Here is a 25,222-nt window from a genome sequence, read left to right as displayed (position 1 = left end):
AGAATTTTATTTAAAAAAAACATGGAGATTGGATGGGGAAGAGAGAAGAACCTAGTAAAATGTTTTGGGTAATGTAATGAGTTTGTAGATTTTAAAAATCATCTTTAAAGAACTTTGAAAGCAATGTTAGGGAAGCAAATGGTAGAGAAATTATTCTTTTGAGCTGGGGTGTAGATCTGAATGGCTAGACATAGTAAGGCCTGCATTTAGTACTATTAAAGCAATTACTACAAAATGGAAATCAAAACTAAACTAACTTTAATGGAGATATTGAATATTATAAAGGCAATAAAAGGACTAGAGGTGGGATCTTTAGGAAAAGGAAGGAGCACATTTCATATAAATAAATGAAATTTGTGCAAACAATTCATGCAGTGTACTGCTCAGGAGGAAGAGGAGAAGTGAAATTCAAGGGAAGGTAGGGATTGAATGATTTCTGTCAAGTATGAATGAATGAAAATCCTTAGAAAGGGAATATATATTTCAAAAAACTCATCCCACTACTACCACTCCCTCCTCATCCTCAATTGGCTTGACCTCCCCAGCTACCTCAGTTACCTATAACTCACCATTGCCCACAAGCTCATCTTTAAACCTGCAAACTGCCCATCTCTCACTACATCCTTAAGACCCTATATACCCAACCGCCAACTCAGATCCACAAACCAAAATCACCTTCAGGTCCACAAACTAGCACGTCCTCCTGACCGCCTGCTACTGTCCTACTCTTTAGCCAAACAATGGAACTCCCCCCCCCCCCACCTCCACAACCTAAATAAACAATGCACAATTCAGCAGTTACCAAAATAAAGACATTTCTTCATTCCAAATAAGAGAAAAAAATGACATAGTATAAATATATTTTTATAGGGCACTTACCTAGAAATAAAACATTCCTGAGACTGTACAAAAAAAGAAAGCAATATTCCATCCATTGTTGGTGAAAAGGGGAGTGAAGCACCTAACTGCCCTTCTTTTATTTCCTGGATTGAGAAGCGGCAGTAGCCCACGGAACGAGACATCCGACACCACTGTTGGCTGTTCAGTAGTGATATCAAATGTCTCTCCATGCTGAAGTGCACATCCCAAGTTTTGAAAAATCTTAGCTGAAGCAACAATATAAGTTTTGCAATTTTACTTTTGATTACGAGGATTTTAAAGTCCCGCTGTGCTAGTTATGAGTGCAACTTGCTGCATGTAATCTGCTGTGCCTCTCGTTTTGATAAAAATAATTAATTTGCAGCTTTGGCTACTAGCATGGGACATTAATATAAGATGGAGCAATGAGTACAGCGTTTTAATTCTTGAGTGCCATAACAAGAATTCTCCTCTGCACATTTTACTGACAATTTTTTTATTTTCTCATATATTTGTTTATTTATTTGCTTATTTGACATTTGTTTGCTGAGAAAGTCTTGACTGGGCCAGAAAGTGACCATTTTTAGTGGTGGCCTGGGGAGAAAAGCTCCTCAATCACAATCTTTCAAACATCAAGTACAGATATTTTAACTCACAAAGTATTAAGTTACGCTAAAAAATGTAGGAGTGAAAAAATGTTGTAATGAGAAAAACATAGAACATATGTTTCATAGTGGGGTGGAAATTATCAAGGTCGGCCTTTGGTCAACTGGTGCCCTAGAGAAAAGGTCTCAACAGCACCCCCCCCATACCACTTGGTGCCCCCATCCTGGTCTAACGACACCATCCAGATTACTGGAAAAGTGCCCCTGAAGGCAGCTGCCTAGTTGGCCTATGCCTAAGGTCGGCTATGGGTGGAATTAAAAACAATAACATGAGTTGGAGAAAATATGTCGGGAAAAACCTCATTAGTCATATTTGTTACATAGATTAATATGTGATAAATGAGAGCTGAGACAATTCTAATAAGATATTTAAAAGAGATATGCAAGATTACATGATTAGAGACAGTGAGGGAAAATTGAGTGATGTATTAATATGAGAGTTCACATTATGGTTATAGAAGTAAGTATGGCTGGAGAAAAAATGAGATTATAAGAAGAGTGCAGGGTAGGGTGTCTTTGGGTAGCTTAGGTGAGTAGGGAGGAAACAGAAAGAGGTAGAGGAAAGGTCTGCAGAGGGAAACTGGATATGGTAAGGTAGTGAAAAAACAAAAGAAAGGAGTGGAGTAACAGGTTGAAGAGGGTTGTAAAGTGTGACTTAGGTTGAAGGGGGTGAGTGAAGTATAGTGAGTAACCAATCTTTTACAACTCGTGTTAACCAAAATAATAAACTAATCAGGAATGGACACATTTCAGTCACAGCCCATGTTCCAAAGAGCAGGAGAAAAATGTTAACAAGATTAACGATATTCATCTTGTATAACAGCTTAGTTTCATGAGCAGAAATTTCGAACATATGTTGCATACAGACAGATACATGCAACCTAACTTGTGTTTAGAGTACTGAGCTGGTTAAGCATGTATGTAAGGCAGCAACTGAACTGTACAGTACTCTGTATAGCAACGAATACTGCAAAGAACAGGAAATGTTATTCATTTTAGTACAGTAACATATAAGATTGATTAAATAGTTTATTAAGGTATTGTGCATGATTTATCAAAAATTTTACAAAGCAGTGATAATTTGACTCTGTGATTTAAATTAGTTCCATTGGACCAGAATTGTTCTTTCAATAATGTATTTATTTATTTAATTTGCTAGTCATTTAGGTCAACTACTGCTAAGAATGTTTTCAGCCATGTCCTGGGCATAAGACTCATTATAATAACAACAAATTTGTAGGAATCCTTTTAATGGACACATCAGTAACACAAAAAAAAAAAGTTCACCAACAGAGTTTATCAACCACAAAAATGAAATAAATAAATAAAACAAAATAAATAAATAAATAACCAGTGTCTTTAATACATACGTTAAGCACTTTCATCCACAGAATGTCAGGACTTCATCAGCACAATGTATCTAATAAATACACTGAAAAATCATGTCATTAAAATCATGTAACAATGCATAATTCAATTAAACAACCTTTATATTTCTAGTCACATAAGTATTCATGTGAGAATATAGAAAAAAATAAAACAGATTAATGTTAAAAACATCAATGTTTATATTTTAAACATCAATAATGTGGCTTTACCAGTAGAGCACATTTAATGTTGATGTGCTCATTTATCCATCCATCCATTCATAACCCATTTTTCCCATTGTTGCACATAGGATCAGGGTGTCACTACAGTCATTTACAGCCAAGGTTCACACTGCCGGGTGCCTAGCCCTGCAGCAGTTATTCTTCCATACCACACACTCACACACACTCACACACACTCACACACACTCACACACACTCACACACACACACACACACACACACACACACACTCACACACACACTCACACACACACTCATACTTGTGGCTAATTTATAATGTCCAGTCTGCCTACTGCATATCTTTGGAATGTGGAAGGAAACCAGAGCAAACCTACGCAAACACAGGGAGAATTTGCAGATTCTGCACAGGAGGTACCCCAGCCAAGAATCAAACCAGGAACCCCTTTCTGTGAGGCAACACCACTATCCACTGCACCTGCTCTAAAAAATAGTTGCCTTTTATTTTTTTTCCTTTAGTTTGTTATTTAATTCACCACGATTTATGTCTGCATTAACATGTTTCCACCACAAAAAATACAAAATCCCAGAAGTAAGTGCAGCTAGTAGAATATATGTCCAGAGCATTAGTCTCATCTCTGGTTCTGATAGAATATTGCACATAAACTGACTGCAAGACTTTCCTAGTGGTCTTCCTCACACAGAAACTCCTTCAAACAATGCTTCATATATTATTCCGTTAATCTCACAAGCATGCTATTATTATCAATGTAGATTTGTGCTAATGTACGCCATCTCCAGACTTTTACCAACATATAGTGACACAATATTGCCCTTAAAACAAGAGAAGGTATCCTTGTCCTTATTTGTCATGGGTGCGGTGACATCAAAAATATGTTTTTTTTTTTAATATGGCCTTTAAATTATAACTTTTCCTAAAGACAACATTTGGTTCAGGTCATAAGGTCTTAGCAAAGTCTTCCAATCATTTTAAGTACATTCTTAACAAGATAACTATCAGCAGTCAGGTCTAACATGAATTGCTTATTGTAGTTCTAAGCTCCATGTGAACTCACTAAGGGATTAAACAAAAGAAGAAGAAAATAGTCTTTCCTTTTGGTTTTGACTTCAATAGTAATGTTATTACACAAACTACTGAAATAATCTTTTCAAAACCTCACACTCATTGTGAAGTTTATCATCATGTGTAATCAACTTGGACAACCTAATAAACTGTTCCCTAGCAATGTTGCATATCATATTCCTCTGATGGCCACTGGAAAATGCAAATGAATGAGCTTTCTGTAAATGGTTTCTTAATAATGCAGTCATCTTAATGGGAGCATCTAATTAATTCCAACTATCGTACATTTTAGAAAATCAGAGCTATTGTTCAAGCATATTGCAAATTTTCAAACACACTTTTATGACCTCCAAATGAAAAATAAATGATCTAGGTAATGTTTACAGAAAGGTATGTGAGCAAACAAAGGATGTGCCCATCCAAGAAATGGATATGCAAACTGCTGAGTCCATTATACCCTAGCTACTACACCTTTTCATAACTGAAAGCATTCTCTGCCAAAAACAGAAAAAATATTTGCAAGAATTAAGTTCAGTGAAATTACATACAATGTTAATGTCAACAGTAATCGTATGAGAAATTTTAGATAAATATTCCACTAAATATTCTTAAGTTCATTAGTTGGTACTAGGCTATTGGCCCTAAGGCCTGTATAAACCTAGCCATAAAGATTCCCTGGCGTTCGCCACCCTAAAATTATTTTCCTGTGCCCCTGTCGAGCAGAGCCACAGAAGTGATCCCTGGGGTGAATTTCCTATCTCCCATCTAATCATTAAGCTTTTTCTTAAAGAGGTGCTCTGCTTGACATAAATGGGCAGTCTGTTCCAAAGTATGGGGAGTCTCTGGGACAGGAACCTATCCTTCCAGCATGTTTTGTTTATTGTGGTAACAAGGTTTGCCCTGGAGCGTGTGGCTTGGAGGGATTGGGATTTCTGTAAGTGTAGCATGTCCAACAACTCTGGGTTTGACATGACTTGGTATGTTAGGCAGAGATCGCCTCTGAGAAGGCAATATGCGACAGAGTAGAGCTGGAGTTTTTTGAGACGGTCTGCATACGGCATCTGTTTGAGGTCAGTGATCATCTTTGTGAGGTATTTCTGTGACCTTTCCAGTTGTAAATGTCTTGAGGTACATACTAAATGGGGCATTGTATTCTATAATAGGTCTAATGAGGGATGAGTGGAGAGGAACAATGACCTCCTTTTTTCTGGATGAGAAACCTTTTGTGATGAGGTGTGCCACATAGAAGGATTTCCAGACCACTGTGGTGATGTGGTTATCAAAGGAGAGACTACTGTCTACCTGCATCTCTAGGTCTCATCACACTTTCAGTGTTAAGTGGGCTACCACATATATGGTAGTACACGGGCAAAGGGTTTTTCCCAAAGGGGATAACTATGCATTTTTTGGCATTGAGCTTGAGGTCATGGCTAAGACATTAGGCATCTGTCTCAGTGAGGCCCTTTTGTAGAATGTCTACATCATTTGGAGAATTGAATAATGGCTCCCAGTTTGCAGTTGTTTGCGAACTTTGTTAGCCATAGACCCTCTGTGCTGGCCTGAACTTCAGAGAAGTAGATGACGAGTAGGAGTGGACCCAGGACTGAACCCTGTGGTACTCCACTTGTAACTGGTCTGGAGTCAGATTTGGAGTCAGCTATTTTCACAATGTGGGTTCTGTCAGTGAGCCAGCTGGCAACCCATCACATGACATAGGGATTTATGCCCAGTTTAGTGAGTTTATCTATGATACCAGAGTGGGGAATGGTGTTGAAGTCTTTGGCGAGGTCCAGATAGGCTGTGTGAACCACTTTACCCTCATCCACTGCTCTGGTAACTACTTCTTTGAAGCAGTTACCAGAGCAGTTACCACTTCATCCACTGCTCTGGTAACTTCTTCAAAGAAGTCAGTTAGGTTTAGGAGATCTGCCTTTCACAAACCTAAACTGAGTGGGGTCCAAAGTTTGAAGGTTATGTATGTCTTTGTTTATAAGTTCTATGATGATACGTTCCATGGCATTGCAGATCAGGCTTGTCAGGCTAATGGGGTGGTAGTTCACAGGGTCCATGTTGGATCCCCCCTTGTGGAGTGGGATAAATGTAGCTGTGCCCCATTCAGTAGGCACAAAGCCTGTTGTCAGGCTGTGATTGAACTTAGATGGTGTGCCATTTCATTTTGTAGTTCATGCAGAACACAGCCCAGGATGTTGTCTAGTCCCATGGATGCTGTATTCTTGGCTTTGGAGAGTGCAGTTTTTACCTGTGCGGCCATGATTACTGGGACTTGGTATTCTTCCAGTATTGAGATGGGCCCTGTAGGGGGTGAAGTTTGCAATGAACCTATCTGCCTGGATGTTGGCAATATCGGTTGGGTCCATTTACTGCCATTGTGCTGTAACTCAGAGCAGATTTGAGTGTTGCCATTGAGATTCTATACATAACTATAGAATGCCTTGTGGTTGTCTTTAGAATCTGTGGTGATTTTGTTTTTGTAACTAGCTTTGGATGATCTTATGAGGGATCTCCGCTTCTTACGTCGTCTGACAAGGGAGTTTTTCCATTCTTGAGATTTTACTCTTTTTTGCAACCGTTTCTTCCTTTTGTTGTAGAGTTTGTTTATGGCAGAGGACCACCAGATTGGCTTCCTTTTTTTTTGAGGAGTGCATCTTGGTTCTGTTTGGGATGGCACAGTTCATGCACTCATGTGTGTTCATACAGTGTATTGGTGTATGATTCAGCAGTTGTACTTCTACTTTCTGTCTGCATGGGTGTCATGAATTTTGCCACTTCTGTCTTGAGAAGCATGAAGTTAGCTGTGGAGAAGTTTTTTACAGTGGTTACCTTAATGGGGGGTGGGGGCAGGATGAGGACATCTAGGATGATTAGCTTATGATCAGATCTGACCAACAAGGAGCTGACCTCTGGTGTGGAGCATTGGTCGCCCATGTTGGTAATGACCAGGTCCAGGATATTGGTGCCCCTGGTGGGGGTATGGATAAGTTGATCTAAGGCATTGGAATTTATGATTTCCAAGAATCGTTGGGCAAATGTGTTGGCACATGAGTAGTTTTCCCTGTTAACGGTGGGGTAGTTGAAGTCACCCTGTGTTAGTGTATTTGGTTGAACCTTAATACTTTCCAGTATGTTAAGAAAAGTGGAATGAGAATCATGGGGCATGGTGGGGGATCTGTAGCAAGTGACAATTTGGATTGCAGTCTTGCCTAGTGTTAGTTGCACTTGGAGAATCTCGGATGCATTATGTTGGGCAACTAGCCTGGTGGTGTGGATATCCTTGGTGAATATGGACACACCTCAGCCTTTAGTGTTTCGGTCCAGGTTAGGTGGCCGAAAGGTGTGGTATGAATTGTAGCCTGGTATTGCAGGGGTGCTCTCTTGACCCAGGTCTCTGTCACTGTACAGATATTGATGTTCTCCGTTTTGAGAAGTGCCTCGAGTGAGTGCATTTTGAGGTTTAGACTTCTAGCATTGAGTAGCATTATCCTCCGTTTTTGCTTGCTTGTACCTGTATGGTGGTACTTTTGTCATTTGAACCCTGCCTAAAAAAGGCTCTATAGGGGTGGCAAGAGCCTTTGCCAGTATCCAGAATCCCAGGGGCAACAAGTGCAGGCCATCTATGGCAAAGCATCGTGGTCTGTCAGTCATGTCATCCCAGGGAGACAAATACTGGATCCCCTTTGAATGACACCAGAAGCTTAGCCAATTGTTGAAATCAATCATTTTATCCTTGTACTGTGGCATCATTCTGGGTGATAGCAGGATGCTACTCAGGGCTAGGGTCATTCCTGCCTGGGCTACAAGATCCAAGAGCTCCTCCATGTCTCTTTTCATGTAGTCCAGGGAGGTACATCTCAGGTCAGTCACTCCAACATGGACAATGACAGAGTCGTATTTGTACTTGTTGTAGAGTGACCTGAGTGTGTACATTATGTGGTGGATCCTGGCACCCGACAGGCAGCTGACTGTAATTTTCTCCTTGTTTAGCCTGGTGAGTGGGACATCAGTGTGCCTGATTATAGAGTCGCCTATGACTAGTGTGCTGGGTATATTGTTTTGCCTTAGGGACTGAGGTCAAGTGGCACACTGGTTATGTGAGCTATGTGTTGCCTGGGTTGTGTTGGGGGGTGGTGGTGGTTTGCGTTTCAGCTTTGGCGGTCTCTGTTGCTTGGACAGATTTTTATTAAGAACCTCCACGAATGTAGGTGTGTGTTTTGTGTTAATATGTGTGGGTTTTGGTGGTGTAGGTTTTGAAGGACTATGTGTTGTGCATGGTGTGGTATGGGTGTTTACCTTCTCCTCTTGACTGACTAGTCCAGTCTTGGCTGGAAAGAATTTGTCTTCCAGCTTGGCTTTACAAGTGCATCTCTCACAGGTTATAGTGTTGGGTGGTAGGAGGAGAGGGTTGTCTGTGTAGATGAGGCAACTGCTACATTGCCCTAAGATGCCCAGATTCACCAGGTGGACAGGAAAAAACACCGCAAGCTGACCCTTAGACATGCTTGGATAGGTGCTTGTTTATTTAAGTACTAGAACTGTTTTCCTATTTACTTAGAAAGGAAAGTTGAGTGCTGTAGCAATTTAAGGAATATATAGTGCTCACATGAGTTCTAAGCAAGTGCTGAGCTCAAAGAATCAGGTTTGAATGCTCAAACAGGAAAGACTGGCTAGTTCTCAGGGAAACTTTGAAGAGCAGACTTTCTGGCGCCGGTAATAGTTTAACCCGAGCTATGCGGCAATGCGCAACCCGTGCAAACATGGGTTTTTAAGCCAGAAATTTGAAAGGGATAGAAAGCAGCCCCAAAGGGCCAATGAGGTACAATTCCTGAACTAGAAACCACTCCTCTGGTGACAGGCAGCTCAATGCTTACCACTCCCACTGATAAGCAGAAAGACTTCCCTCTACCACAGCAAGGTCTGGACAACTCAGAAACACAAAAAAAAGTCCTGAAACCAGCAAATCTGGGATCCAGACTATTCTAGCATAGAAAAAAACGCAGGAAATGAGCAAACAGAATTTTTTTTTGTTTGGGTATAACATCTTATAATCTGTGAATATCTAAGGAGAATGTGAATGTCTCCTCACCTCTAAACTTATAGTATGCCAAAATACTTAATAGTGTCCAAAAATCATTGGTATAAGTGTCAAATTTCTGTGCTATTGGACTAAGATATTTGTCTACAAGCATATTAACGGGCTTGTTTTTATACTCCTTAATGGTGGCTGTTGGTTTGAAAGGCGACCTACTGTCATCTTTATTGATCTTTAGCATTCCAAAGTACTATGTAAAATCAATATACTCATGTTCTATCAGTTCTAGTCATCAGCCTTGTTCTGTGCATCACAAATGTTAAACAAGATTAGCTTTTTCTAAGAGTTATTACGTACATAGACAACATTACTGTAATAAATATCATTATCCATGATGACAGGGCCATTGCCTGTCTTGTTCTTCATTAAACATACAATTTTCATATTATTTCAATGTTATTTTATTTTGCATTTGCTAATCCGGGTAGAGCACTGATCCAATGGGACCTGTTTCGGTCTCAGCCCAGAAAAAACACAACAGATACATGACATTATATACAGAGTGGATGATAAAATATAATACATGCATAAATTATATACAAAATTAATATTATATTTGGGCTGAGGAGTATAAAGACAATGGATAAATGACATTATATACAGAATGATTGACAAGACACAATCTATACAGAGTGAAAATCAGAGATGGCATGAAACAATTACAAACAAAAGTAGATGTAAACTATTAAACTGTTGAAAAAAAATAAACAAAATAAAAATACTTTTTACTAGAGTAAAATAGTTTCAAATTCATGGAATGAAACTAAATGCCAAAAAATGCATTATTTTTCCCTTTTGGTCATCTATTCCAGGGAACTACCACATTAACAATATGCCCCTAAGAACTGATGCAGTTGTTCATGATTTGGGAACTTAGGTGGACAGTGACCAAACTTTTAACCAGCATGTCTTCATTGTTTAAGAAAGTTCTATATTGTATGGCTTATAAACAAAGGGACTTAGTGTAGATGTAGGGCTGTCATTTTTCCCCTTTACTCATTCTTCATTAGGTCACTCACTGAATAGAATTCTCTCCTGAAACATGCACACAAGACCTAAATGACATGTCCTACATGGACTAATTCAAAGCTCTGTCACTATACTTGGTATCCTACAGACAGAGGCAACCTGTGTCAGGCATACAAGGCATCCTCCGATCCAGTACTGATGGATTTACTGAATATCCAAAATGGAAAATGGCATCCAAAATACTCAGTCTAGGGATCTGAGCCTCTTCTCCTACCTCACAGAACAGTTTGGAAGGACATGTATATCCTCACAGGGGATACTGCTGCTCTCAAACAGACTCTCTCCATCCAAATAAAACAAAGTTCATCCCCACCCATATTCAAACACAACCTGGATCTGTGGATGGGAGCCAGAAAATTTACCCCAGGATTGCCCATTGTACTATTAACAGACAGGGGCAGCTCCTAAATGCTTTATCCCATGTATGGGCCCCCTCAAATTATCTATGGTGTGATCCCAATTATTTTCATTAGAGATAAAATATAATTATTGACCATGGGATGGAGAAGGCCAGTCTATAACCAAATGGGATAGGTTAACTCCAGCACAAAAAGGGAAACTGGCTAGGTTTAAAATGGCCGACAAGGGCAGCTAGCCTAGTGCTTAGAATCTATGAGTCAGAGGAAGTTATTTAGAGGAAAGAAGGGAACAAAGATTAAGTTATATGTCCAGAGATATGGCAGTTGCAGTTTCCTAAGGTCTTAAAATGTGCTTTTATTTCTGATTGGAAAATAGACAAAGAGGAATGGTCTTTCATAAAAGAAAGGAGAGATTCCCACAGTGTGGGACCAATTACTGAGAAAGCATGATCTGTACAGTGAAGCCTAGTCTGGGGGGTTTGGAGGAGAGAACACGAGTAGTTAAGATGTCTAACACTGTATGTTGGTGCATCTCTGAATAGTCTGGAGACTAGTGGAGGAAAGGTGTCATTCTTGATAAGGGTAAATACTTGAGAGGAAAGTAGACATTGTTTCACACACATTGTTTCATATGTAGCCAGTTAGCTTTTTCAATGATTTGCAGGGGTGTTTATTCTTGGGGACAGATGGATCTGCAAATGGACTGAATGGTGGATACATTTATTTTATATAATGCAGTAATTAGAGTCAGGCAATATTTAAACTGAGCCAGTAAGATACCTTTACCTATGGCATTTCTACAGGGTCTGCACAGAAAATTATGCAGTTCATTCAGTGCCTTTCTTTCACTTGTAGAAAAATTAAAGTAATGTTTAACTCCCCATAAACTTACTGTCACATGTCTGTATAAATTTGTCAATGTGGCTACCAACTGGGGATTAGACACAATTTTTTTTCCAAAGGTCATTATTTCCAGTCATAATCTGCTTTGGCACATGTATAATATAAACTAATTTCAACTTGTGCAAATATAGCCTGAACTCAATTAAGGTTTTGATGAGCTTTTCTCACAAATGATGATCCTATGGCCAGAAGATCTAGCTGTGTCATTGATAACTACATTGACCAAGTTAAAATACAAACTACCAGTTTCTCTGTTTTTGTCCTTTCCGCTCTGTCTTGTGTGTCTGTCTTGACATCCCTGTCTTAAACGAGGACTGTTAAGATATGTGTATCGGCAGTATTGTATATGACATGCACATCTTTCATCCTGATTGGACTCCAAAGACATTGGATAAAAATGTCCCTAATTATACCTGTAGGGTGTAAAAAAGAATTACCTCTTGTGCATCATGGCTGGTTTGTCATTTTCTTCTTTAAAGATTTGATGGCCCAAAAAATAGAAGTAAAAGAAATGCATGGGAAACTCATCAGGCAGACTATATGCACGATTGGAATGTGTCTGAGATGGGATGTAACAAGCACGCACCCATATGCCGTGAAACATAATTCCTCAGCTGGAAAATATTTTGATTTTAGATTGGCATAGCACATGAGCTTTAGACAGCCACAAGAACTATGTTAAGAGAAAATCCAAGAAGTAAAGCTTTATGCATGAACAGATGCATATGATGATCCCCAATGGTCTGCTGTGCCGTGTAATAACTCAAGCTATATATGTGAAAGGAATGATTTTATACATTTCATTTAAGAGTCTATTTCAAGTTGGCTCTGTATATGTCCATGCTTTTATGTGCTGAAAAGTTGCATATCCATTAAAGATGACTCTGTTCTATAGATTGTGTTTATCATGTGTTGTATCTCAGTAAAAATGTGCCAGTCTTTGTAATACCTCTTGATATTTGCACCATGGATTGTTTATTTATGGTGTATCTTTGTAGATCTACTTTGCTAAAATGAGTAGAATGGACTGCATGAATTATGTCACCTTCAGATCCCAAATCTATTGGCATACAAGTGGTAGTGATGACAATTGTTACTTATCAGTAAGATGTGTAAACTGATGAGGAAACTGTCATTTATTATTTTGTATGACTGTAACTGTTTTTGTAGCACAAAAGACTAAAAAATAAATAAAATAGCATAATACTGTAGTCCATGGCAAACTAGTAATAAGTGGTTTTTGTATACAAAATTCATAGCAAAAGAAATTGTCCAAATGGGGGTGCACCAAAAAAAGCTTATAAAATAACACAAGAATACAGGAAAAGTTCCATTTAAGTGCATAGAATGAGAACATTTTCTGTGAACATTACTAGCCTACTAATATTTGAAATGTATTGTGATGCATAAAATAAAATATTATAACAGAAAACTTGGAAAGCAATTATTTCAGAATTATGTAAAATCATTAATCAGAATGAAGGAATATAGAATAATTGCTTTATTGATATACTTGATAAGAAAAGAAATACATAGGACGACTAGATAATAAACTTTAAGATATGGCAAATAAGCTAAATAACCACTTTGAGCCCAGAAATGCATACATTTAAAGGTTCAAGATGAAAAGCAGCTAAAACCATGTATAGCTGTTATAATAGGCTATAGGCAATACGAAGCAGCTACTGAGTATTAAAATGGAAATAAGGATAACACAGATAATTAGCAGTAGCATGGCTCAGAGCAAAGCCTAGATAAGGGATACATCAAACCCTTGGCAGTGCATACGTTCAGACAAAGAATATTGAAGGATACAATAAAAAATAATAAGACAGAAGCCAACTGGAATGAATCGTATGTAAGCTCCACAAAAATAAAACAAGTTAGAAAACACAGTGCAGATACTAGGGTGCAGAGTATCCTCTTACTGACCTCAGTATGCAGCCCATGAAAAGTATGTGAGAAATGTAAAAAATAACCATTTTGCTAGTCTATGAAGAAGCTATAGTATTAAGGATGACCAATAGTGAAGTAAGGGCATAGTTATACACATTTCAGGAAATAAACTGCACCCATAAATGATATGGTTGCTGATATACTTATAACACAGTCCTTAAATCTGATATAAAACTTGTCACTGATTTTTCTTGTCTGTCATTGTGACTCTCTCATATTACGATTGTGTTACCTTGTAGGTTGGTGTTATTGACTTCTCAGTGTGGCTGAAAGATGAAACTGAAGTTAGCAAAAGCAATGAAGGGTACGTATGTTTTTGAAAGCCATCTTGAAATGTATTTTGTCTGTTTCCTGCATTTTCTACCTTATGTAAGAAGTAGTTATACTATACTTATGTTTGCAAAGATAAAGTAGATGATTCCCTGGCCCCTGATAGAGAAAGATTTCAAGTCCGAAAATGCAGTGCACTTAAAACATCATATGTTTTACATAAAATCAGGGTAAATGCAGAAAAATGTGTAGTAAGTTATGATGTTTGTATATTTGAATGTATAATTCTTGTTATTTGATGTGAACATGTGCACGTGTGTGTGTGTGTGTGTGTGTGTGTGTGTGTGTGTGTGTGTGTGTGTGTGTGTGTGTGTGTGTGTGTGTGTGTGGTTATTCACACATGCGCACGTGCTTGTGTACATGTGGGTGTAAGTATGTGTTTCTCTGATTCTATAAAGTGAAGCATAGGCATTTTGGTATGAGGAGTCCTTGATTCTGTGTTTCATGGCACCTGACACTTCTGAAGATTGAACAAGGATCATTATGACATAGTTCCAAAATCTGTACCTTGTAGTTATCAGTGTCTCAGCAGTAATACACTGGACTTTAATGATCACAAAGCTATATCAGTTAGTTTAATGTACAGTACAACAGTCACTGAGGCCATAGGCTATGCAACCAGTTAGTTTAATGTACAGTACAGCTGACACTGAGACCATAGCCTGTGCAACCAGTTAGTTTAATGTACAGTACAGCTGTCACTGAGACCATAGGCTGTGCAACCAGTTAGTTTAATGTAGAGGACAACTGTCACTGAGACCATAGGCTATGCAATCAATTAGTTTAATGCACAGTACAGCTGTCACTCAGATCATAGGTTGTGCAACCAGTTAGTAAAATGAACAGGACAGCTGTCACTGAGATTGTAGTCTGTGCAACCAGTTAGTTTAATGTAAAGCGCAACTCTCACTGAGACGATAGGCTGTGCAACCAATTAGTTTAATATACAGTACGCTGTCACTGAGACCATAGGCTGTGCAACAATTTAGTTTAATGTATAGTACAGCTGTCACTGAGACCATAGTCTGTGCAACCACTTAGTTTAAGGTACAGTACAGCTATCACTGAGACCATAGCCTGTGCAACCAATTATTTTAATGTACAGTACAGCTGTCACTGAGACCATAGCCTGTGCAACCAGTTAGGTTCATCTACAGTACAGCTGTCACAGAGACTATAGCCTGTGCAACCAGTTAATTTAATGAACCGTAAAAATGTCATTGAGACCATATGCTGTGCAACCAGTAAGTTAAATGTACAGTACACCTGTCACTGACAAAGTAGGCTGTACAACCAGTTAGTTTAATGTACGGTACAGCTGTCATTGAGACCATTGGCTGTGCAACCAGTTAGTTTAATATACAGTACAACTGTCACTCAGACTGTAGGCTGTGCAAGCAGTCAGTTTAATGTGCAGTACAGCTGTCAATAAGACCATAGGCTGTGCACCAGTTAGTTTAATCCACAGTACAACTGTCACTAAGACCGTAGGCTGTCTAACCAATTAGTTTAATATACAGTACAGCTGTCACTGAGACCATAGGCTGTGCAACCATTTAGTTTAATGAACAGTACAACTATCAGTGAGACCATAGACTGTGCAACCAGTTAGTTGAATGTACAGTACAGCTGCCACTGAGACCATAGTCTGTACAACCACTTAGTTTAATGTCCAATACAGCATTCACTGAGACCATAAGTGATGCAGCCACTTAGTTTAATGTACAGTACAGCTGTCAGAGGCCATAGGCTGTGCAACCAGTTAATTTAATGTACAGTACAGCTGTCACTGAGACCATAGCCTGTGCTACCAGTTAATTTATTGTACCATACAGCTGTCAGTGAGACCACACGCTGTGCAACCAGTTAGTTTAATGAAAAGTACAGCTGTCACTGAGATCATAGCCTGTGTAACCAGTTATATTAATGTACAGTACACCTCTTACCAAGACATTAGGCTGTACAAGGAGTTAGTTTAATGTACAGTACAGCTGTCACTGAGACCATAATCTATGCAACCAGTTAGTTTAATGTACAGTACAACTGTCACTGAAACAGTAGGCTGTGCAACCATTTAGTTTAATGTACAGTACAGCTATCACTGAGACAGCAGGCGGTGCAACTAGCTAGTTTAATGTATAATACAACTATTACTGACACCGTAGGCTGTGCAACCAGTTACTTTAATGTACAGAACAACTATCACTGAGACCGTACACTGTGAAACCAGTTAGTTTAATGTGTAGTACAGCTGTCATTGAGACAGTAGGCTATGCAACCAGTAAATTTAATGTGCAGTACAGCTGTCACTGAGACCATAAGCTGTGTAACCAGTTAGTTTAATGTACAAAAAAACTGTCACTGAGACCATAGGCTGTTAAACCAGTTAGTTTAATATACAGTACAGCTGTCACTGACACAGTAGGCTGTGCAACCGATTAGTTTAATGTACAATACAACTGTTACTGACACCGTAGGCTGCACAACCAGTTAGTTTAATGTACAGTACAGCTGCCACTGAGACCATAGTCTGTGCAACCACTTAGTTTAATGTACAGTACAGCTGTCACTGATACCGTAGGCTGTGCAAGCATTTAGTTTAATGTACAGTGCAGCTGTCACTGGGACCATAGCCTGTGCAACCAGTTAGTTTAATCTACAGTACAGCTATCACTAAGACCATGGCCTGTGCAACCGGTTAATTTAATTTACTGTACAACTGTCAGTGAGACCACATGCTGAGAGACCAGTTAGTTTAATCTACAGTACAGCTTGCCACAGACCGTAGCCTGTGTAACCAGTTAGACTAATGTACAGTACACCACCTACTGAGAACATTAGTCTGTGCAAGCAGTTAGTTTAATGTACAATACAGCTGTCACTGAGACCATAGGCTGTGCAACCAGTTAGTTTAAAGTACAGTACAGCTGTCACTTTGTCCATAGGCTGTGAAAACAGTTAGTTAAATGTGCAGTACACCTGTCACTTTGACCATAGGCTATGTAACCAGTTAGTTCAATGTACGATACAGCTGTCACTAAGACCGTAGGCTAAGCAACCAGTTAGTTTAACATACAGTACAGCTGCCACTGAGACAATAGTCTGTGCAACCAGTTAGTTTAATGTACAGTACAACTGTCATTTTGATCATAGGCTGTGCAGCCGGTTAGTTTAATGTAAGTACAGCTGTCACTCAGACCATAAGCTGTGTAACCAGTTAGTTTAGTGTACAGTACAGCTGTCACTGAAGACCATAGGCTGTGTGACTAGTTAGTTTAATATACAGTACAGCTGTCAGTGATACCATAGGCAGTGCAACCAGTTAGTTTAATGTGCAGTACAGCTGTCACAGAGACCATAGGCTGTGCAACCGGTTAGTTTAATGCACAGTACAGCTGCCAATGAGACCATAGGGTCTGCAAGTAGTTAGCTTAATGCACAGTACAGCTGTCAATGAGACCATAGACTGTGCAGCCAGTTAGTTTAATGTACACTGCAGCTGTCATTGAAACCATAGGTTGTGCAGGCAGTCAGTTTAATGTACAATACAGCTGTCAGTGAGTCCATAAGCTGTGCAAACAGTTGGTTTAATGTACAGTGTAGCTGTCACTAAGAATATAGCTGTGCAACCAGGTAGTTTAATGTACAGTACAGCTGCTACTGAGACCATAGGGCTATGCAACCAGTTATTTTAATACAGTAAAACTGTCACTGAGACCATAGGCTGTGCATCTGGTTAGTTTAATGTACAGTACACCTGTCACTGAGACCATAGGCAGTGCAACCAGTTAATTTAATGTACAGTACAGTTGTCACTGAGACCATGGTCTGTGCAAGCAGTTAGTATAATGTACAGAACAACTGTCACTGAAACCATAGGCTGTGCAAACACTTTCTTTAATATCCAGCATAGCTGTCAATGAGACCATAGTCTGTGCAACCAGTTAGTTTAATGTACAGTACAGCTGTCACTGAGACCATAGACTGTGCAACTAATTAGTTGATAGTATAGCTGTCACTGAGACCATAGGCTGTGCAACCAGTTAGTTTAACATACAGTACAGCTGCCACTGAGACTATAGGCTGTGCAACCAGTTAGTTTAATGCAGGTACTGCTGTCAGTCAGGGCATAGGCTGTGCAAGTAATTAGTTTAATGTACAGTCCAGCTGTCAGTGAGACCATGGGCAGTGCAACCAGTAAGTTTAATGTGCAGTACAGCTGTCACTAAGACAATGGGGTAAGCAACCAGTTGTTTAATGTACAGTACAGCAGCCACTGAGACCATAGGCTGTGCAACCAGTTAGTTTATTGTTCAGTACAGCTGTCACAGAGACCAAAGGCTGTGCAACCACTTAGTTTAATGTACAGTACAACTGTCACTGAGACCATAGCCTGTGCAACCAGTTCATTTAATGCACAGTACAGCTGTTACTGAGCCCATACCCGATGCACCCAGTTAGTTTAATGTACAGTACAACTGTCACTAAGACCAAACGCTGTGCAAGCACTTAGTTTAATGTAGAGAACAGCTGTCACTGAGACTGTAGGCTGTGCAGCCAGTTAGTTCAATGTACAATACAGCTGTCACTGAGACCATAGGCTCTGCAACCAGTTAGTTTAACATACAGTACAGCTGTCAGAGACCATAGTCTGTGCAACCAGTTAGTGTAATGGATAGTACACCTGTCACTGAGACCATACACTGTGAACCCAGTTAGTTTAACGTCCAGTACAGCTGGCACTGAGACTTTAGGCTGTGCAACCAGTTAGTTTAATGTGCAGTACAACTCTCACTGGGACAATAGGCTGTGAAACTAGTTAGTTTAATGTACAGTACAACTCTCAATGAGACTACAGGCTGTTCATCCAGTTAGTTTAATGTACAATACAGCTGTCACTGAGACCATAGGCTGTGCAACCAGTTAGTTTAATGTACAGTACAGCTGTCACTGAGACCATAGGCTGTGCAACTAGTTAGTTTAATGTACAGTACAGCTGTCACTGAGACCATAGGCTCTGCATTTATTTATTTTAATGTACTATACAGCTGTCACAGAGACCATAGGCTGTCCAACCAGTTAATTTAATGTACAGTACAGCTGTCACTGAGACCAAAGGCTGTGCAAACAGTTTAATGCACCAGTTAGCTTATTGAACAGTACAACTGTCACTGAGACCATAGGCTGTGCATCCAGTTAGTTTAATGTACAGTGCAGCTGTCACTGAGACCATAGGCTGTGCAACCAGTTAGTTTAATGTACAGTACAGCTGTCACTGAGACCATAGGCTGTGCAACCAGTTAGTTTAATGTACAGTACAGCTGTCACTGAGACCATAGGCTGTGCAACCAGTTAGTTTAATGTACAGTACAGCTGTCACTGAGACCATAGGATGTGCAACCAGTTAGTTTAATGTAGAGTACAACTGTCACTGAGACCATAGGCTGTGCAACCAGTTAGAATAATACAGTACAACCATCACTGAGACCGTATGCTGTGCAACCAGTTAGTGTAATGTAGAGTACAGTACAGCTGTCACTGAGACCGTAGGCTGTGCAAGCAGTTACTTTAATGTACAGTACAGCTGTCACTGAGACCATAGGCTGTGCAACCAATTAGTTTAATGTACAGTACAGCTGTCACTGAAACCATAGGCTGTGCAACCAGTTAGTTTAATGTACAGTACAGCTGTCACTGAGACCATAGGCTGTGCAACCAGTTAGTTTAATGTACAGTACAGCTGTCACTGAGACCATAGGCTGTGCAACCAGTTAGATTAATGTACAGTACACCTCTTACTGAGACATTAGGGTGTGCAAGCAGTTAATTTAATGTACAATACAGCTATCACTGAGACCATAGCCTGTGCAACCAGTTCATTTAATGTACAGTATAGCTGTCACTGAGACCATACTCTGTGCAACCAGTTAGTTTAATGCACAGTACAACTGTCAGTGAGATCATAGCCTGTGCAACCAGTTTTTTTAATGTACAGTACAGCTGTTACTGAGCCCATACTCTATGCAACCAGTTAGTTTAATGTAGAGTACAACTATCACTGAGACCATAGGCTGTGCAACCAGTTAGTTTAATGTACAGTACAGCTGTCACTGAGACCATAGGCTGTGCAGCCAGTTAGTTTAATGTACACTACAGCTGTCACTGAGACCATAGGCTGTGCAAGCAGTTAGTTTAATGTACAGTACAGCTGTCACTGAGACCATAGGCTGTGCAACCAGTTAGTTTAATGTACAGTACAGCTGTCACTGAGACCATAGGCTGTGCAACCAGTTAGTTTAATGTACAGTACAGCTGTCACTGAGACCATAGGCAGTGCAACCAGTTAGTTTAATGTGCAGTACAGCTGTCACTGAGACCATAGGCTGTGCAACCAGTTAGTTTAATGTACAGTACAGCTGTCACTGAGACCATAGGCTGTGCAACCAGTTAGTTTAATGTACAGTACAGCTGTCACTGAGACCATAGGCTGTGCAACCAGTTAGTTTAATGTACAGTACAGCTGTCAGTGAGACCATAGGCTCTGCAAGCAGTTAGTTTAATGTACAGTACAGCTGCCACTGAGACAATAGGCTGTGCAAGTAGTTAGTTTAATGTACAGTACAGCTGTCACTGAGACCATAGGCAGTGCAACCAGTTAGTTTAATGTACAGTACAGCTGTCACTAAGAACATAGGCTGTGCAACCAGTTAGTTTAATGTACAGTACAGCTGCCACTGAGACCATAGGCTGTGCAACCAGTTATTGTAATACAGTACAACTGTCATTGAGACCATGAGCTGTGCAACCAGTTAGTTTAATGTACAGTACAACTGTCACTTAGACCGTAGGCTGTGCATCCGATTAGTTTAGTGTACAGTACAGCTGTCACTGAGACCATTGCAGTGCAACCAGTTAATTTAATGTGCAGTACAGTTGTCACTTAGACCATGAGCTGTGCAAGCAGTTAGTTTAATGTACAGTACAACTGTCACTGAGAATATAGGCTGTGTGCAACCAGTTAGTTTAATGTACAGTACAACTGTCACTCAAACCATATGCTGAACAACCACTTTAATGTACAGTACAGCTGTCAGTGAGACCATAGGCTGTGCAACCAGTTAATTTAATTTATAATACAACTATCACTGAGACCATAGGCTGTGCAACCAGTTAGTTTAATGTACAATACAGCTGTCACTGAGACCATAGGCTGTGCAACCAGTTAGTTTAATGTACAGTACAGCTGTCACTGAGACCATAGTCTGTGCAGCTACTTAGTTTAACATACAGTACAGCTGTCACTGAGACCATAGGCTGTGCAACCAGTTAGTTTAATGTACAGTACAGCTGTCACTGAGACCATAGGCTGTGCAACCAGTTAGTTTAATGTACAGTACAGCTGTCACTGAGACCATAGGCTGTGCAACCAGTTATTTTAATGTACAGTACAGCTGTCACTGAGACAACAGGCTGTGCAACTAGTTTGTTTAATGTACAGTACAACTGTTACTGAGACCATACGCTATGCAACCAGTTAGTTTAATGTACAGTACAGCTGTCACTGAGACCATAGCCTGTGCAACCAGTTAGGTTAATTTGCAGCACAGCTGTCACTGACACCACACGCTGAGCAACCAGTTAGTTTAATGTACAGTATAGCTGTCACTGAGACCATAGGCTGCTCAACCAGTTAGTTTAGTGCACGGTACAGCTGTCACTTAGACCATAGGCTGTGCAACTAGTTAGTTTAATCTACAATACACCTGTCACTAAGACCATAGAGTGTGCAACCAGTTAGTTTAGTGTACATTACAACTGTCACTGAGACCATAGGCTGTGCAGCCAGTTAGTTTTAAGTACAGTACAGTTGTCACTGAGACCATAAGCTGTGCCACCAGTTTAATATACAGTACAGCTGTCACTGAGACCATAGGCTGTGCAACCAGGTAGGTGAATGTACACTACAGCTGTCATTGAGACCATAGGCTGTGCAACCAGTTAGTTTAATGTACAGTACAGCTGTCACTGAAACCATAGGCTGTGCAGGCAGTGAGTTTTATGTACACAACAGCTGACACTGAGACCATAGGCTATGCAAGCAGTTAGTTTAACGTACAGTACAGCTGCCACTGAGACTATAGGCTGTGCAACCAGTTAGTTTAATGCAGGTACAGCTGTCAGTCAGAGCATAGGCTGTGCAAGTAGTTAGTTTAATGTACAGTCCAGCTGTCAGTGAGACCATGGGCAGTGCAACCAGTAAGTTTAATGTGCAGTACAGCTGTCACTAAGACAATGGGGTAAGCAACCAGTTAGTTTAATGTACAGTACAGCTGTCACTGAGACCATAGGCTGTGCAACCAGTTAGTTTATTGTACAGTACAGCTGTCACAGAGACCAAAGGCTGTGCAACCAGTTAGTTTAATGTACACTACAGCTCTCACTGAGACCATAGTCTGTGCAACCACTTAGTTTAATGTACAGAACACCTGTCACTGAGATCATAGGCTGTGCACCATTTCGTTTAATGCACAGTACGGCCGTCACTGAGACAATAAACTGTGCAACCAGTTAGTTTAATGTACAGTACAGCTGTCACTGGGACCATAGGCTGTGCAACCAGTTTGATTAATGTACAGTAAAACTGTCACTGAGACCATAGGCTTTGCAACCACTTAGTTTAATGTGCAGTACAGCTGTCACCGAGATCATAGGCTGTGCAACCACTTATTTTAATGCACAGTACACCTGTCAGTGACACCATAGGCTGTGCAACCAGTTAGTTTCATAACTAGAACTGACACTGAGACCATTGGCTGTACAACCAGTTAGTTTAATGTGCAGTACAACTCTCACTGGGACAATAGGCTGTGAAACTAGTTAGTTTAATGTACAGTACAACTCTCAATGAGACTATAGGCTGTTCATCCAGTTAGTTTAATGTACAATACAGCTGTCACTGAGACCATAGGCTGAGCAACCAGTTAGTTTAACATACATTACAGCTGTCACTGAGACCGTAGGCTGTGCATCAAGTTAGTGTAACGTACTATACAGTTGTCACTGAGACCATAGGCTCTGCAATCATTTATTTTAATGTACTATACAGCTGTCACAGAGACCATAGGCTGTGCAGTCAGGTAATGTACAGTACAACTGTCACTGAGACCATAGGCTGTGCAACCACTTATTTTAATGCACAGTAGAGCTGTCACTGACATCATAGGCTATGCAACCAGTTAGTTTCATACACTACAACTGACACTGACACCATTGGCTATGCAACCAGTTAGTTCAATGTACAGTAAAACTCTCAATGAGACAATAGGCTGTTCAACCAGTTAGTTTAATGTACAATACAGCTGTCACTGAGACCATAGGCTGAGCAACCAGTTAGTTTAACGTACATTACAGCTGTCACTGAGACAAAAGACTGTGCAACCACTTGGTTTAATGTACAGTACAGCTGTCACTGAGCCCATAGGCTGTGCAACCAGTTAGTTTAATGCACAGTACAGCCATTACTGAGACCATAGGCTGTGCAGGCAGTTAGTTTAATGTACACAACAGCTGTCACTGAGGCCATAGGCTATGCAAGCAGTTAGTTTAATGTACAGTACAGCTGTCAGTGAGACCATAAGCTGTGCAAGCAGTTAGTTTAATGTACAGTACAGCTGTCACTAAGAACATAGGCTGTGCAACCAGTTAGTTTAATGTACAGTACAGCTGCCACTGAGACCATAGGCTGTGCAACCAGTTATTTTAATACAGTACAACTGTCATTGAGACCATAGGCTGTGCAACCAGTTAGTTTAATGTACAGTACAACTGTCACTGAGAATATAGGCTGTGTGCAACCAGTTAGTTTAATGTACAGTACAACTGTCACTGAAACCATATGCTGTGCAACCACTTTCTTTAATGTACAGTACAGCTGTCAGTGAGACCATAAGCTGTGCAAGCAGTTAGTTTAATGTACAGTACAGCTGTCACTGAGACCATAGGCTGTGCAACCAGTTAGTTTATTATACAATACAGCTATCACTAATACCATAGGCTGTGCCACCAGTTAGTTTACTGTACAGTACAGCTGTCACTGAGACCATAGGCTGTACAACCAGTTAGTGTAATGGACAGTACACCTGTCACTGAGACCATAGGCTGTGCTACCACATAGTTCAACGTACAGTACAGCTGTCAATGAGACCATACAATGTGCAACCTGTTAGTTTAATGTACAGTACAACTGTCACTGAGACTTTAGGCTGTGCAAACAGTTAGTTAAATATACAGTACAGCTGTCACTGACACTATAGGCTGTGCAACCAGTTATTTTAATGTACAGTACAACTATCACTAAGACAATGGGCTATGCAACCAGTTATTTTAATGTACAGTACAGCTGTCACTGAGACCATAGGCTGTTCAATCAGTTATGTTAATGTACAGTACAGCTGTCACTGAGACCATAGGTTGTGCAACCAGTTACATTAATGTATTTTAATGTACAGTACAGCTGTCACTGAGACCATAGGCTGTTCAAGCAGTTATGTTAATGTACAGTACAGCTGTCACCGAGACCATAGGCTGTGCAGTCACTTAGTTTAATGTACAGTACAGCTGTCACTGAGACCATAGGCTGTGCAACCACTTATTTATTAGATTAATCTACAGTACAGCTCTCAGTGAGACCTTAGGCTGTGCAACCAGTTAGTTTAATGTTCAGTACAGCTGCCACTGAGACCATAGGCTGTGCAACCAGTTACCTTAATTACAGTATAGCTGTCCCTGAGACCATTGGCTGTGCAACCAATTAGTTTAATGTACAGTACAGCTGTCACTGAGACCACAGGCTGTGCAACCAGTTATTTTAATGTACAGTACAACTGTCACTGAGACCATAGGCTATCCAACCAGTTAGTTTAGTGTACAGTAGAGCTGTCACTGAGACCAGAGGCTGTGCAACCAGTTAGTTTAACATACAATACAGCTGTCACTGAGACCATAGGCTGTGCAATCATTTAGTTTTACATACAGTACAGCTGTCACTGAGACAATAGGTTGTGCAATCATTTAGTTTAACGTACAGTACAACTGTCACTGAGACCATAGGCTGTGCAATCAGTTAGTTTAATACAGTACAATTGTTACTGAGACTGCAGGCTGTGCACCCAGGTAGTTTAATATACAATACATCCCTCACTGGGACAATAGACTGTGAAACTAGTGTCTCTAATGCACAGTACAGCTGTCACTGAGACCATAGGCTGTGCAACCAGTTAGGTTAATACAGTACAACTGTCAATCAGACCATAGGCTGTGCCACCTTTTAGTTTAATGTACAGTACAGCCATCACTGTGACCAT

At 40.2% G+C, this 25,222-nt stretch overlaps 1 protein-coding gene across 1 annotated transcript in view; it reads left to right on the top strand.

Moving 5' to 3' along the window:
* RUFY3 (RUN and FYVE domain containing 3) overlaps nucleotides 1–25,222 on the top strand; it is a 1,044,108-nt gene that overhangs the window by 723,961 nt on the left and 294,925 nt on the right. The window contains exon 7 of the mRNA XM_044061198.1: nucleotides 13,769–13,833. Coding sequence (XP_043917133.1) covers nucleotides 13,769–13,833 — 65 coding nt within the window. The remainder of the gene's footprint in view (nucleotides 1–13,768; nucleotides 13,834–25,222) is intronic.

The sequence above is a fragment of the Protopterus annectens genome, chromosome 2.part0 (genome assembly GCF_019279795.1).
Source record: "Protopterus annectens isolate FY-2018-M chromosome 2.part0, PAN1.0, whole genome shotgun sequence".
NCBI classification, from domain to species: Eukaryota; Metazoa; Chordata; order Ceratodontiformes; family Protopteridae; genus Protopterus; species Protopterus annectens.
The sequence above is the reverse complement of the archived record's forward strand: the minus strand, read 5'-3'. Positions and strand labels throughout refer to the sequence as shown.